Source organism: Lycorma delicatula, chromosome 4 (assembly GCF_047948215.1).
Source record: "Lycorma delicatula isolate Av1 chromosome 4, ASM4794821v1, whole genome shotgun sequence".
NCBI lineage: Eukaryota > Metazoa > Arthropoda > Insecta > Hemiptera > Fulgoridae > Lycorma > Lycorma delicatula.
Genome location: NC_134458.1, coordinates 113697032 through 113713152, shown reverse-complemented (window position 1 = coordinate 113713152; position 16121 = coordinate 113697032). Strand labels below are relative to the sequence as shown.

Genomic DNA, 16121 nt, shown 5'->3' with positions numbered 1-16121 from the left:
TTCGTATTCAAATCCAATAGGATTTGGAAATATAGAAGCATTCAACAATATAAGCAATCTGATGCACATGCTGAAACAAACATTATCAGATAACAATAACAATGATAGTGCACAGTGCAGCAATAGTCTTCTGTCTTTTCATAATTCAAACAATTTCACAAACACACAAACTAAATCATTACTTTATACAGAATATATATTCAACCAAAATTTAGATGATTACACATACTAGCAAAACTAAAATCCTCAAATTATTTGTATGCTTCATCACAACTCAACACTTTTGTTACAGAAATGCAAAAGCTCACATCACATTACTTACATGCTAATTTAACAACCAGTATAGCCCTTAATTCCCCAAAATCTCAATCTCTTAATGTTCTTTTATTTAATTCTAATGAATTTTGGAAAAGAAAAGTTTTATTTAATAAAATTACATTCTAAAAAAACAGATGTTGTTCCCCTGTCTGAAACTCAATTAATTCCAACTCAAATTCCATCAAATTCAAGGCTGTAAATTTTATGGAACAGATCATCCCAATAGCACAGTTCATCCAGTAGAGGAATTCTCATCCGATCTCAAATTTTACTACAGAGTAAATCCAATTCTTTATAAAACTGTATGACTGAGGTTTTTCTGTTTCTTTTGTTTACTGTCCACCATGTCGTCATGCTGTAGAAACTTAAACATTAATATATTTCTTCATCATTTTTGAATTCTCAATTTATAAGCAGTAAGGATTTTAATTAGAAAACTTTCTGTATAGTGTTCTAGAATTACTATTTCAAAAAGGTGCAGAGTCCTTAACTCAATTAATGGGGAAAATTTACAGTTCAACTCGCCACCATTCTTTATATATTCGTTTGAGGTCTATGCAAAACAGCAAACTTACTTGACTTTATTATGAAGTCTTGCTGTTTTTAATCTATTATGGAATCAGTTGATGAGTTGACAGCTATCTTATTCATCCTAAGTGTATCCCTGATGTTTTTCAAAGAAAAGACTTTTTCATTTTCGAGCTTGTAATCTGATATCAGACTTACAATTTGTTTGAACTTATCTTTCTTTTAGATTTAAACTAAACAATATACCCGACTTAGTTCACAAGAAGTTTAAAGAAGAAATAATAAATTCTCTCCTTCTAGCCAGTTTACTTATAAATCTCTTTCATCCACATGAAGCCCAAAAGATAATTACTTTTTTACAAAATAAAAAAATCTCAGAGGTATGACTCGATTACCTCTGAAATCCTTAAAAGAACTTCCTTGTAAACATTCTTAACAAAGATTTTCATTCCAGTTTTAAAAACAACTATTCTCATACAATGGAAGCTTTAAAAAATCATAAGATTCTAAAATCACAATTAAACAATTCAATCAAATCACATCTTTTAGATCGATCAGCCTTTTACCAGTCTGTTAAAATTTTTGAGAAAAATTATTATTAAAAGAATTAATGAATAACATTAAGAGACATTGTTCCTGAATACCAATTGGGCTTTAGAGCTTCACATTCCATCATTTATCAAGTTCACAGATTAGTAGACATTATCGTACCAGCTCTTGAAAATAAAAAAATAGTACTCTGATTTTTCTAGATTCGTCCAAGACATTTGACTACATCTGTTTGGTATGGTGATTTCTTTTCAAAATTGTGTCTTTTACCATTTACATATTATTTAAAAATAAAACCGTTTTTACAGGATAGAATTCTCTACATTTAACAGGGTCTCTCTCAATCAGAATATTATCCAATTACAGCAGAGGTTCCACAAGATTCAATCCTAAGTTCAATATTAACATCTGCAGCCAGTGATTTTCTGACTATTCAATAAAGACACCAGTTCATTGTGCTTAGAGGTATCAGAAGTGCACCCTTTTATGTCATTAAGTGAACACTACACAAAGATCTTAAATTGTCAACCATAATAAACTAAATTAAATAGAACTGCCGGAATATGCACAACAAAACCATTGAATGTAACACTTATTTCATACAAACTGTCTTATTAATCTACCCCTGAGAAAATGTTTAAAACATAATTGGATCAGTGACTTTTTTATTTTATTGTAACATGTTACACAAAATTTTCTGACAAACTGGTAGAGCCTAAACTTGAATACTCTATGTTAGGTCACAACAAAGACTTCTCTAATTCTAAATCAGAAAATTCATGTCTAAATGTAAAACTCTGAAATTTAAAATTTTATGTAGTTCTTTCCAATTCTACATTTACAAATATCACAGATATTTCAAGTCTATATATCCTTATGCAACAATTTCTTTAGGTTACATTTGATACTTCCTTTTTTTTTAATGGATTCTTGAAATAAAAATTCTGCATTGCACAAGATAAAGTCCTTCAATCGATACTTTTATAACAAAAGACTATGCAGAAAACTGAAATGATATTTTTCAAAAATTTTGATTGTAAAAATATAGTACATATTTTTAATTATGGTGTTATTAACATCATTGACAAATAAAATTTTTGTTGACATGAGTCATATCAAACAAATAGGCAAATTTTTATTAATTTTTTAGTAAAATAATTCTTTAAATGCTCAGTTTTTATAAAAACAATAAAATTTACCAGATAAGTTTCAGATAATAAGATACCCTCAATTTTTGCAATAAAAGTTTGATAATAAGATAAAATTCTCAATTTTTTCAAAATTAATTTTTTTATAATAAACATGAACAAAAGCCAGGGCCATTCTAAAATTAATTGCCAATTGGTTAGTTATAAAAAAAAACATATTTTATTATATACATTAATATACGTACATTAACTACCTGCATGTTTACATCAGTTCTCCACACGTCATATATGAAAGTATCAAGACCCAGCTTTTGCCATCCTCATCAAACAACTGCACTGCTAGGTACCCCATCCAATTACCAATCTGTATTGGATGTTATTAGTTTTAAACTGCAGAATAACCAGCCAGACTTCATGTTTATGAAGCAATTGTTGTTACTCAATCCTAAGTATAATTGGGCATGAGTGAAAATTTCTTACAAAAACTAATCAAATAAAAAAACCTTTTGCAACCTGTAGAATGGCAGTACACATTACCATACAGAAGAGCAACATAATTTATATATACTTTATTTTCAATTGACCTTAGAATCTTCTTCAGAATTTCTGATGTTATTGCGATCCAGGTAATGAATTATATCAGCAATGCATGTTAAATTTCTAAACACTGTAACCATCATTTTTTAATTTGATAATATCTATTTGAAATTTTTTTGGCTCTGCATTTTCTCCATCAATCTCTCACAGTGATGTCACTCATAATATTATTATTATAAATGAGGTGCATTTATTGATAGATCTTGGCAGTGCTGTGTCCTTTGAATTATTTTATATAAAATTTATTGTACCACACAATTCACAGTTGTTGGAAATGAAAATTACATACAATAACTTTCATCAACCACATCAACCTCTACTTTACTAGTACTGAATAAAATTGATGGCAGATGAGCATTTAACAAAAATACAGATTGGTCTAGTTGCAATTGTGCATGTGCCATTTGCTGTTACAACCACTTTATTTTCAACAACCAGTCAGATGTCTCTGCAATTTCAATCATGCTGAAATTTATCGCATTATGTGCTTCATACTTGTACAAACACAAAAAAAAATTTCTCCATTTTCTTATCAAAATATATAGAAAAGATTTTGTTTAACAAGAGTAATATTACATGAAGAGTGTCTAAAGAAGGTGATATACGAAGTGGAATATAATTATTGAGCGTGCTCGACTACGAGGAGCGAGGCTGAATCTTTCCTCTTTCGAGGAAGATCTGAACAAGTGACCAGTTGGCGGTGATTTAGTGCGGAGTGGCGGTGGGTACAGGAATATTAAAGTATTCCGTATATCTAATTTATTTTATTCGATGACTGATAAGCTCTCTTTAATGACCTCTCCTATTCTCTTTGACTATGATAATCGTAATGTTTCTGGTTAGTTTCCTAACCAGAAACATTATGTTCAGGAATGATTTAAAAACTGTGGTGCATTTTTCGGTGCAACCAAAATATAAATTATATTAAGGATCAAATACGAATGGGAGAATTAACTCCCAAGGATGTGAGATGCCCAAAAGAAGTATTCTGTTTGCCAGAAAAACCTTCTAATGTGGTAAGCCAGATTTTGAGTCCTCTTAAGGTAAAACTGGCTAGAAACACTGAAAGGTTAATTTCAAAAAGTTTAATGACAATACTCATAGGACAAACCCCAATTCTTAAATCTTAATCTAGTATGAAATAATTTTATATAATAAAAGTAATTCTAATTTAAAATACTGTATTGTAAATACAAGAATAGTTAGGTTATTATAATTAATTTTCTTCAAGGTAATGGAATCTTGTATACAGTCTGGTATTATGTATATCCTTCAGTTATATCATATAATTCCACTAAATAAGGGTAGTCTTTCAAGTACTTCATAAAAAAAATATATATAATTATGTTTTTACTTCCAAATTAATGAAAAATAGAAAGAGAATAAAATTAGATTTATGCTAAAGAAAGAAATTATGATATAGAAAAAACAGAACATAGAAATACATTACTACAAAAAGAGCAAAATGTTTTAACAACAATCTAGGCCCAAGAATAACTAGCTGAAGTAAGGGATAGTATTCATTTAAAGTGGTAATCAATTAGTAACACCAAATATAAACTGTGGTTTAAAAATGGATCCAAGGGATATGCACCTTTAGACTTCTTCTTTCACTTCTCTCTCTCATTCTTTTACTCTTTACTCCCTAACTCCTATCCTATACTTAGAACTCTTGAGACACACACATATATATATATATACAAACAGTGAAACTTCCCTTAACGAACACTTCCAAATAACAGGACTCCTCTTAATACCAGACACTTTCAGATTCCCCAGCAGTTTTAGAGTGATATTAATGGATTTTACTTCCATTACTTCTGAGTAATGGACCTTCTAAATACTGGAAATGGACAATGAATTTACTGTTCAATCAGTTCTGAAAAAGAGACAGCAGGAATAAAAATTGTAATTTTCCTTGTTTTATTTTATACTCAGTGTGACTAATTTGTTTATCTGTTGTGAATCGCATCACTTCATGCCTAGAGTTGATGTTATGATCTCAATCAATTCATCAACCACTGTGATTGATTATCAGTTGCTATGCAAGTTTATAATGTACATTGAACATGTGTAATATTTTTGTTACAGTACAAAAATATTCTGTATTTTTTCTTGTAGTAAATTTTCTATACATACGTTTCCTGTATGTTTAGGCTTGTGTATTTTATATAAATCTTTACAATCATTGTTTCTTCAAATATCTCAAAATTGTAAACACTTGACATTATAAGAAAAAGTGTACTTATAAATATCTATGAAAAAGAAAAATTCAATGTGCATGATATGGCAAAATGGGAACACTCAGATAAGCAATATCTTAAAAAGCAAACTTGATATCCTAAAGTCAGGGACTGAAAATGACAAAATGTGCATTTCCTAAAACACCAGGCCTAGTGGTTGACATTTGACTTATGACTGGTTTTGCAGGGCTTGTGCTAATAACATTATGGTCCCTGGGATTTGATATGCGAGAAAGCCCTAGAAATTGTAAAGAACTTGGTTATGATGAGTTTAAAGCATCTGGGGGTTGGTCAGATAAATTCTGATTTATACAAAAAGTTTCATATAAAAATGTTTGTGGTGATGCTGGTGCTGTAGATGAGAATTTGGTATGTGGAAGGAAAAGTGATGTGATGGATATATATATATATATATATATATATATTATGCGTGTATGTAAATAAATTTTTCACAAAATATCATTATTTTACATAAAGATTTATTTTTCCTTTCAAAAAAACACTTTATTACAATAAAAGTCATTTATGTTTACATTACTAGTGTAAATTTTAGAGTTAATACTTCAATATTTCATTTTAGGATTTGGGTGAGGATGATCTTGAAAACATCCAGAAACATGGAAAAGTTTACGGGTAAGAATACTTTTTCATTTTTTTAAACTTTATTGTATATTCAGAGCATTTATTCATGAAAAGAAAAATCACACGTTAACGTTCAAAAAATACGATAAATAAATATTATTAATATGAACATCTTGTTCTATCTCAAGACTAAATAATTATGAAATTTTTCCAACGAATAAAAATTTATTTTCTAAATATTTATTTTAAAAAATGTATATATTTTTTGTCATTTAACATTCTAGTGTTATGCATTGAAAGGTTTTGTTTGATTTCTTCACGAAGATTAGTTGGTAAAAGATGATTATTTGGTTATATACCCATAATTTAACTTTGCTGAATGTGGTTGAACATTAAAATACCTGCAATTAATCATAGACTAGGCATATTATATCTGAATGGATAAAATAGTAGAAAACATTTTTCCAAGCGCGAAACCAAATGGAAAAGGTTTCTGAAGGTGTACGGATTAGCGTATGAAACTATAAAATATCTTGTTGCTGATTTTTTTTTATTTATTGTAAAAAAAATCTTTTTTTTCAGTTTTCTTTTGGTTTGTCTAATATAACAGTTATTAAAATAACAAAACGTCGTTGGCACCATCGGTAAGCTAAGAAAATTCTACACAATTTTGCCAAGAGCACATTTTCTATGACCATTAGAACCGGCAGTATTTAATAAACAACCCACCGGGTTGGTCTATTGGTGAACGCGTCTTCCCAAATCAGCTGATTTGGAAGTCGAGAGTTCCAGCGTTCAAGTCCTAGTAAAGCCATTTATTTTTACACCGATTTGAATACTAGATCGTGGATACCGGTGTTCTTTGGTGGCTGGGTTTCAATTAACCACACATCTCAGGAACGGTCGAACTGAGAATATGCAAGACTACACTTCATTTACACTCATACATATCATCCTCATTCATCCTCTGAAGAATTATCTAAACGGTAGTTACCGGAGGCTAAACATGAAAAGAAAGTATTTAATAAACAAAAAAACTGCTCACTAAGTAGACGCGCAACTGCTGCAACAATATGTAGTTACGAGTCACGCACTCCAAAAACAAATGCCTTTAACTTTTGATCCATTATAAATATTTGAGAAATTCAAACTTACAAATAATAGTCAAGACAATTAATTATTCACATTTTGAAAGATTTCGAATGTTTGAAATCCCGGTTTTGTTTTAAGTGTGAAGTTTTCCAGTTTGTTGGTTTAAACCCACTACTTATAAACAAATTTTGAAAAACTAAATAATCACTATTGTAATCTATTCTTAAGGCTATTATCTACGAATTCTATAACTTTAACAAATTTTAAATGAAAATTTATTTTCATTACTTTTTCGTAACAATTTAATCATACCTATATTTTCATTTTTTTAGAGATTATTTTAAATTTTGCTAATAAAACTCACTGAAAAATTAGTTTTAGTAAAACCAATTCCACCATCTGAAAGTACATGTTTTACCTCACTGATAACAGCTAAATCATTTTTAAATTTTAAAAATTACAATTGAAGAAGATGTGAAAATGTATTTTTTGTACAAGAGACAACTGAAAATTTATTATAAAATAATGAAATAGCCTATAAATATATCCCTTATAGAATTACCAGAATTTAACTTGGCTGAATGTCTATTTAGAAAATGAGACATTTTGTTTCATTTTATATATTATGAAATACAAAAATAATTTTTTTTTCGTTTTGTAGAACATTTGATGGTCGTACACCAAATTTAATTGTTGCTGATCCATCATTAATAAAGAAACTTTTAGAAGATGATGCAGATAAATTTCAAAGTTACAGGGTAAGATTTAACTTGTTTTGTTATCTGATGTTTAATTATATTTTTAAAGTTTATGCTATAATTGTATTTAATTAAATATTTCTATATTTAAGTAATAAACATTGTTTTAACTGTGCCACCAGTGCCAATTATGTAATTTTAATAGCAACAAAAACTTAAACAGTGAACTTTCCTTGCATTTATAAGGTTATTAGATATATACTACTTAGATGTCTGAAATTACTTCTAAATCTCAAATACAGTGGAGAAGTTTATATTTTAAAAAAGTTATTCTGACTTCTATGGAATTTTCATCATTTAAAACACATAATGAAATCAATCTTTAATTCTTACATATTTCTTCTAAAACCCAACCTTTTAGGAGACACAGATAATTGTAAACTGTCAAAATTCATTATTTAATCAAATACAATACATTAGTAAAAATTACAATATTTTATGATCTACTTTAGAATAATTGATCTGCTATTGTAACCACCTCTTGAGAACCAACCAAATGCATCCAGCTTTACACTTCAGAAACTGTTTCATTAAAATTAACTTGTAATTTTAGAAATTATCAAAATTATCCTTGAGAATTATTTTTACACTTTATATGAATATGTATTTTTTATTTTATTTTAATTAACAGTGGTAATTTTTTATGAGTGTAATAAATATATTTTTTTGAGAAACAAAGTTGTTTTCATTATAAATTATTGCTACTAATATATTTTAAATAAAAATAAAAAAATCCTATAATGAACTTATTATAAATTTAATTTTCTCTGAATAATTTTTTCAACTTACTTTTTTATCAAGTTATAATTTCATTTAAACTTTTAAAATGCTATTGTATAGCGATGATTTATACAAAGCATCATGCTTAAATTAGATATTCTGTTAGTTAATACGGTATTTTTAGAAGAGAAGTGTTGGGAATTCCAGATGCTAGTTTCAAGCTTTGGAAATGTCTTTGCGCTCTTAAAATAAAACGTCTGACTGTAAAAAGCAACATTTAAACACATCCACTGCTATTGCACTTTATCATCCTTTCTAGCTTAACTTATAGAATGTTTCATTTAACAATTTTGAGAAATAAAAATTATTATTAATAAACATTTTTAATAAAAACATTTACATTTTATTTATTTAGTAATAATATAAATGTTTTTAAATTTTTTAAATTAAATTTTACAAACACTTATACCTCCATCATAACATTATTTTATAGCCGACTGGGTGTAAGAAGGTTGTTTAAGAAGTAGCAACAGCCTGAAACGCAGAAAGATTTAATCAGATCATTAGCAAGAATGTTAATTTTTTCACTTGTATTTTATTCTATTTATACTATATTTTCAACCGTATTTATTTCAAGTGTACGTTAATTTATTCAACAATAATGTTCAACTGTATTTTAGGGATTAATTAGCATCTAAATTTCATGTGATGTATTAATAGTAAATTTATAAATTAATGTATTAATAGTAGAAACAGTAATTCTGTTTCTTAAGAACTATATATTAATTATCCAATTACAGTTGTTTCCTTTGTTATGGTATTTTTTTTTTATAAATATGTGAATTAATTTTGTAGTGTATAAAAAGGTGCCAAGCTTAATTGGAATTTGAACTAATAACTTTCTGGATGAAAGGCAAAGATGCTGCTATTCTACCATACAGAATGTATAATGAAACATTTAATTACATAATATAAATACTATAAATCTTGGCATATAATTTGACATTTGCTTCGATAGGAATTTTGAATGGTGTAAATAAGAGTTCAAATTATTGTGATAACTATGATGGCACATATACTTCAGACAACAAAATTTATACTTCAAACAGTAGGAGTAGTAAGTTCAAGTTGTTACACACAGTTATATATATACACACACAAACTTTCTAAAAAGCGTAGTATTAATTAGTATCTGTTTCCTAAATTGGTAGCATTGTCAACTTAATTTTCTTGTTCATTTAATAATACATTTTATTTTTGTTGTAGGTGTATATTTGAGTGTACATATGGTATACATGGGTGTAATTCTTTAATCAATGTTGTCTGAAATGTTATTACTAATTTAAGTTAAAATTTGTATATTTTGTAAAAAATGTAAACAATAATGAAGTAGAACCCTGATTTTTTAATATTATTTCAGTTATATGAAATAGGCCCCACCCCTAATTTTTTAATAATAATGTAGTTAGTTAATAATCTGTAATTTCTATATCAAAATTTAGCATAGATAAAAAAATGGTAAACTGACTATAAATTTAAAAGTGGTTCTCTTATCTTCTATTATTATCTAAATTCCCCTATGTTGATTACATTCTTCCCATCAAATGAAATTAACATTTAAATCCATTTGAGAAGATGTACAATGATATATGATCTGTAACCTGTACTATATTATTAATTATTGTTATTTAAACACAGTGATTCAAAATTGCATGGCAACAGTTCACAAGCTGATTTGGGAATATTAATATAAATTTAAAAATTCCCATAAACGAATGTTCAGAAGTGCTTTGTTTTCAAGTAATCGCTAGAAAAATCTTTTGTCTGATATCTGCTACAAAAAATAAAATGAAGTTATGCTGAAAATTCCAGATTAAAAGGCTTCCGGGCAGCATAGATCATCATTTATCTTTGACATTGAAAAATCCAAAACATTGATGTAGCTATCCTCTTGAAAGTAATCTACATTTAAGTACACATGATGCATTCTTAATATAAATAAAACTGAGTGAGGTATACCTCTAATTAATATTCATCCAAGAACATAACGAACCATCAACATAATCACACTGGTGCCTACCAGACAAATTCATCCATTGAACTATTTCAATTGAGAAAGGTCACTTTTCTATATTATTCAAAATAGAAGAGATAAAAAATGGAGATTAGGTAATATATTGATTTGTAGCTGAAAAAAAGAATGTAACTTTGTAAGAAAATAATCCTGTAAAACAGAAGTAACATATAAATCGTTAACAAAAATGTGTTCTCAAGCATCATCAGGATCTTCTGCTCCTATTGATTATAATATTAATTTACTATTATAATATTAATTTTTATTAATAAAAATAAAATTTCACACATAATGTATTTTTTTCTTAAGGATTAATTAGATTTTTTTATCTGTATTTTAGGCTTCAAGAGTCAAGCAGTCTGTTCTTCATAACAGTCTTCTTCATATTGAAGGAAAAGAAAGTAAAGAATTAAGGAAAGTACTGAACATTGCATTTTCTGGTGGCAAAATAAAAAAGGTGAGTCAAAAAAAGATAATATTGAAAATATTATCATTAAGAACTGAGAATATTTTAATCACATGAAGTACTTCATACTTCAAGAAATTAAAATCTTAGTAGGATATTTTTTAAAATGTAGTAAAATAAAAATTACAAAATGGAGTACATGGTCAAGAATTGAGTAATATCATTTAGCCTGCAGATTTCACAATTCCAATGCATTGACAAATATAAAATAAAACTATGTTCAACAATTCATTTTATAAAATAATTTTTTTTTGCTCAGAATAATCCATTTTTATTATGATTAAAAATAAGATTTTTTCTGAAACATTGATTACTAAGGAATTTCTTAATGAAAATATGTATTCTCCTTTTATTATAGCTATTTCCAAGGATTTCTCAAACTTCAGCAACTTTAACTCAGCATCTTGTAAAATCAGTAGGTCAAGAGAGTTCTATAAATATATCACAGTAAGTACTTTCAATGTTATGTAGAAAGATTTATTTTATACTTAAAATTGCGTCATTTATGTTTTTTATGTTGAACGCAGTAGTGCTTTTATTATGAAAAATTCTCTTACAATTATCAGAATCAAATCCATGATCTAGATATATTAGTCAGTTGCTTTACCAGATGAGCTTATTTAATGAAATCCAGCATAAAAAGTTATTACGAGGGTATTTTTTTTTCAAGGTCCTATCGGTCACAAAATTAAAACCACAGTGAAAATAACAAAATTTTTATTTGTAAAAACACTTACATAGTTACACTATTTTTCTACATAGTCACCACTCTGATTTAGACATTTGTCGTAGCGTAGTACCAACCTTCCAATACCCTTGTCATAGAACGGAGCCGCCTGTGTTTTCAGCCATGTTTCTACGCTGGTCTACAGCTCGATGTCTGTGCCAAAATGTTGTCCTCCTAGCCAGCATTTCATGTGATCAAAGAGGTGAAAATCGGATGGAGCCAAGTCCGGGCTGTAGTGGGTGATTTGACCTTGAAAAAAATAACCCTTGTGTAATACTTTCCAGTCAGAGATAGTGGATGATTTTATTTTTGATAAAACAACATAACAGAAAAAAATTCTATGATGATATTAAAAAACATTTTTTAAAAATCGACAAGTATCCAACAACATAACTTAACCAGTTTGTCATTCTCTAATGAATGCAGAGAAATACTGTTTACTACTAGCTGTTTATCAAGTATCATGTTTTTATAATCATAAACATAACACCGATCTGCAACAGAATTATTTTAGACTGGACTTGATGGGATTGTACTTGTTTAGATCATTACAGCTTTTTGGCCTGTGGGATTAAATTTAAATTAGAAAGATAAACCGTTCTATAAAAAGTATACTTAAATATTTAAAAATCCATTCATATTATCCAGTATGTGTATTTGTAAACTGTTGCAAAAATTTAACATCATAAACTACATACACAAAAGGCAAACTTTTGGGTTACCATATTCAACACAAAAAAAATTACCACAAATGAAAGAAAAAAAAAACTCCAATTCCACTAAGAATATAATACACTGATCTCTTCATTACTGTTTTAACCAAGAATGGTAGTAAAATATGATAAATTTCACAAATTGCTTTGAAGATGAGTTTTTATTTAGTAGTTCTTAAACATGAACTTTATTATTATGTACTATGAATTTAAGATTTCACAATAATTAATTTGTAATGGCAATTATTAAATGGGTTATATCAGAATTTTTCATCTCAAAATTAAATCAAAGGAAATAATCTAAGGAAGAATCTGCATTACGCAACCATGATATCTAGTAGCTAAACAGGAAATTACATGTACAGATATCTAAATATAAAATCAAACTAGATGAAAAAGAGGTTAATTAAATTTTTTGTCGAAGGAAAAAAGAACAAAGGATAAGAAAGGGTAAAGAGGTATGAACAGCTCACACAGCAGCTATCTCTGATTAGGTAATTTACCCATCTTAAAAAGAAAAATGTTTACTGCACCTTGGTTTTTAGCTTTTTGCAACCATAATTGTTGAGTTCTAATTTTCAATAAGTCCTGCCCCTAACATGTCACTCATTACTTTACTTACTCACCCCCAATACCTATGGATCACAATTAAATAAATCCTGTAGATTTTCAAATTATTATGTAAATCTAACAGCCCTTACCAGTTAAAATTTATTTTTAAGTTTGCTCTGCATCGTATAAAAATCTAGATTTACATTTTTCATATTAACAGGCTTCTAATTTAAATATATAGTTAATATAGTTTGAATATATTTTTGCTAGGTCACAAGTATATCTTCTGCTGTTATGCTAAATCTAAATGGTTTTTAATTCAAAATTTAACCTAAAATTATTTTAGTACAGTACTTCACAATTTTTTTCTGATTCTAGGTATGTTTCAAATTACATAAATGATACTATAGCATTTTCAATATTTGGTTTGGATCTTAATGCTGATGAGACAGTACACCAAAGATTTTATAAAGCTGTTAACAATGTTTTTGTTGTTGATAATCCAGATTCACTGTTGTCAGTCACTCCATGTAAGTAATCAATCATAAATTGTTTTGTCAATTTGAAAAATTTCAAAATTATGATTTAAAATATGGTTTATTTATTTTGTAATAACTAAGCATAAATAAATATATTTATTAATTTTATAATATTTATTAATAAAATAAATATTATTATAATTTTACTATTTAATATCTGTTTAACTTCAAAAAATTATTTTAGTACTATATATCTCATTTAGTTATGGGGTGGATCACCCCATAACTAAATCTTTATTATATCATTTTATTTATAATTGGTAGCAGTTTTGATATGTTTAGAAACACCACTAGGTTTTAGGTAGTATTTTATGATAGATTGTATGTGATATTATCTGTTTGTTTTATTTTATTGTTGACATCATTACATATGTTGTGAAAAACAAACTATTCAACTGCATAAAAGCAGCTGTAAATACACTAAAACTGTTGTTACTCCAGCATATGATGAAGGAATCTTAGTTTGAATGTGATACTTTTCTCAAGAAAAAAAAAAGTGTTTTTTCAAAATTCATTACCACATTTCTAAGTTGCTAAATAATAAGTGTAAAGATGTAATTTTCATCTATATAGGCATATAACATATAACTGTAACAAAAATAATGTTATTATTAGAAACTTCTAGACAAATATGAGTACCATATTACAAATGAAATCTGGTCAATGTATACAAAAAATAACACTTACTACAAAACGTTTACTTGAATGGGATCATCTTTATGAATAAATATCTCTCAATAATTGGCCAGATTAGATGTTCATAATTTATTGTCCTCGATCAACATAGTTAACAGAACAACCTTCCTCATAGTTATTACCATTACAAACACATATAAATCAAATGAAAAACCATGAAAAAATATCAAAACACAACAAATTTACAACATGATTTTTTCTCAATGCATATCTCCAACAGGAATGGTATAAAAACAGCTCGATTTAAATATTTAGACAAATGATTTAATTACTATTACATTTTCTGGGAAACATGGTCAGTTTTGTTTCTTTATTATTAACAGCTGCTGAAAAAGTAAAACAGGTACTTGCTAAACAAAAAGCAGTTCAAGAAGAAAATCAAATTTGGAGAAATGAAATATTAATACTAACACTTACATCGAATGCTAAAAGGAAATTATCCTTTAACACAAAATGAACTAAAATGTCCGTAACTTTTGTTTTTAGAATTACTCTACCTAAATAGAAAAAAAAATTAATACCAGTTTATTGAGAAGGTAAATTACCTGTTATGTAGATAAAGTCATTGTCTCACTGATTTCCATTATATACTTAAATGTCATTATACTTTCAAATGCATTATATTATGAATTAATACTAATATATTAAAAATAAAATATTATTTTATTTCAGTTATATTTGAATCACTTGGCTCGCTTGATAATTTTGTATTAAGGCCCGCTGCAGCCAAATATCTTACTGGATTAAGTGATTTAGTAATTGAAGAAAAAAAGACGACATCAGATGTTAAACCTGAGGTATATTATGTTTTTTTTCTCCTTATTTAAGGTATGAAAATAAAATAATATAATCCTATCAAAATATTAAAAATAAAATAAAGGCAGATTAGAAATGTAAATATTGTTTTAGTTTAAATTTTGTGCATATGGTTATTCAATAACAATAAAGGATGATTTCCAAGCCAAAAAAACAAAAAAAAATCAATCTTGCTCTCCAACACGATTATTTTTTAATAGTAGAACTAAACTTTATTTCCTATCTTTTATTCACAATTAATAAATCTTTTTTTCCATATGTTTTTATGCTGTGTAACATAATTTTTTATTTGTAAATACATAGCGTATTTCTGTATTTTACACTACTGTGTTGTAATACGGTTTAGATTTTATCCTAATCAGTCAGTAAGTATGAAACATATAATAAATGAGTTAGTAAATTAAACAGAATTCATTAACTCTTTTGTTTTAATAATGAGTTCATTAAATTCAACTTTATTATCTTCATTGTACACATGTCTGTAAAACTAATATAATGTACTGTAAGTATAGTATTTGCAGAGGAAAATATTTAACTAACATTTATTAGATAGACGTTTCTAAGATTTATGAATATTCATAGACATAACATAGGCTATGAATGATTCATAAAATATCAGTTTTAAGATTTTCATACTATAAACATGAAACCATGAAGAATAGTTAATCTTCAAGGATTTTACTCTTCAGGCGAATACAGCTGAAATAGCTATATTAAAGGGGAAAGTACAATGATCATATTCAAAATAAGTATAGGATTTTTTACTAATTGTTAAATTTTAGGCTCCAATTTGTTCATCTAGACCAAAAAAATATGTATATACAGAGTGGTGCACAATAAGTTGACACATTTATGAAATCAATTATAAATAAATGTTTTTTACCTGGTGTTTCATGTTGTGTGTGTGTAATCCCCATTTCTTGGAAATATCGGTAGATGTTGCCTAGTCTTTGTAGTCACTTCTGATTCTGCAACACATCAGTTACTGTTGAGCTATGGTTGA

At 27.4% G+C, this 16121-nt stretch overlaps 2 protein-coding genes across 4 annotated transcripts in view; one reads left to right on the top strand and one right to left on the bottom strand.

Annotated features, from left to right (window-relative positions):
- The window catches only part of LOC142323766 (cytochrome P450 3A24-like), a 66253-nt gene that overhangs the window by 32865 nt on the left and 17267 nt on the right, over window positions 1-16121 (top strand). The window contains exons 3-8 of the mRNA XM_075363953.1: window positions 5964-6016; window positions 7719-7815; window positions 10950-11066; window positions 11434-11522; window positions 13446-13597; window positions 14975-15099. Coding sequence (XP_075220068.1) covers window positions 5964-6016; window positions 7719-7815; window positions 10950-11066; window positions 11434-11522; window positions 13446-13597; window positions 14975-15099 — 633 coding nt within the window. The remainder of the gene's footprint in view (window positions 1-5963; window positions 6017-7718; window positions 7816-10949; window positions 11067-11433; window positions 11523-13445; window positions 13598-14974; window positions 15100-16121) is intronic.
- The window catches only part of hfw (leucine-rich repeat domain-containing protein hfw), a 107422-nt gene continuing 103076 nt past the window's right edge, over window positions 11776-16121 (bottom strand). For 2 of the 3 annotated variants that reach the window (XM_075363957.1, XM_075363959.1), the window contains one exon: window positions 11776-12051. The gene's annotated coding sequence lies outside the window, so the exon portion shown is untranslated. Of the gene's footprint in view, window positions 12052-16001; window positions 16087-16121 lie in introns of all 3 variants that reach the window. The other variant, XM_075363958.1, reaches the window with a different exon arrangement.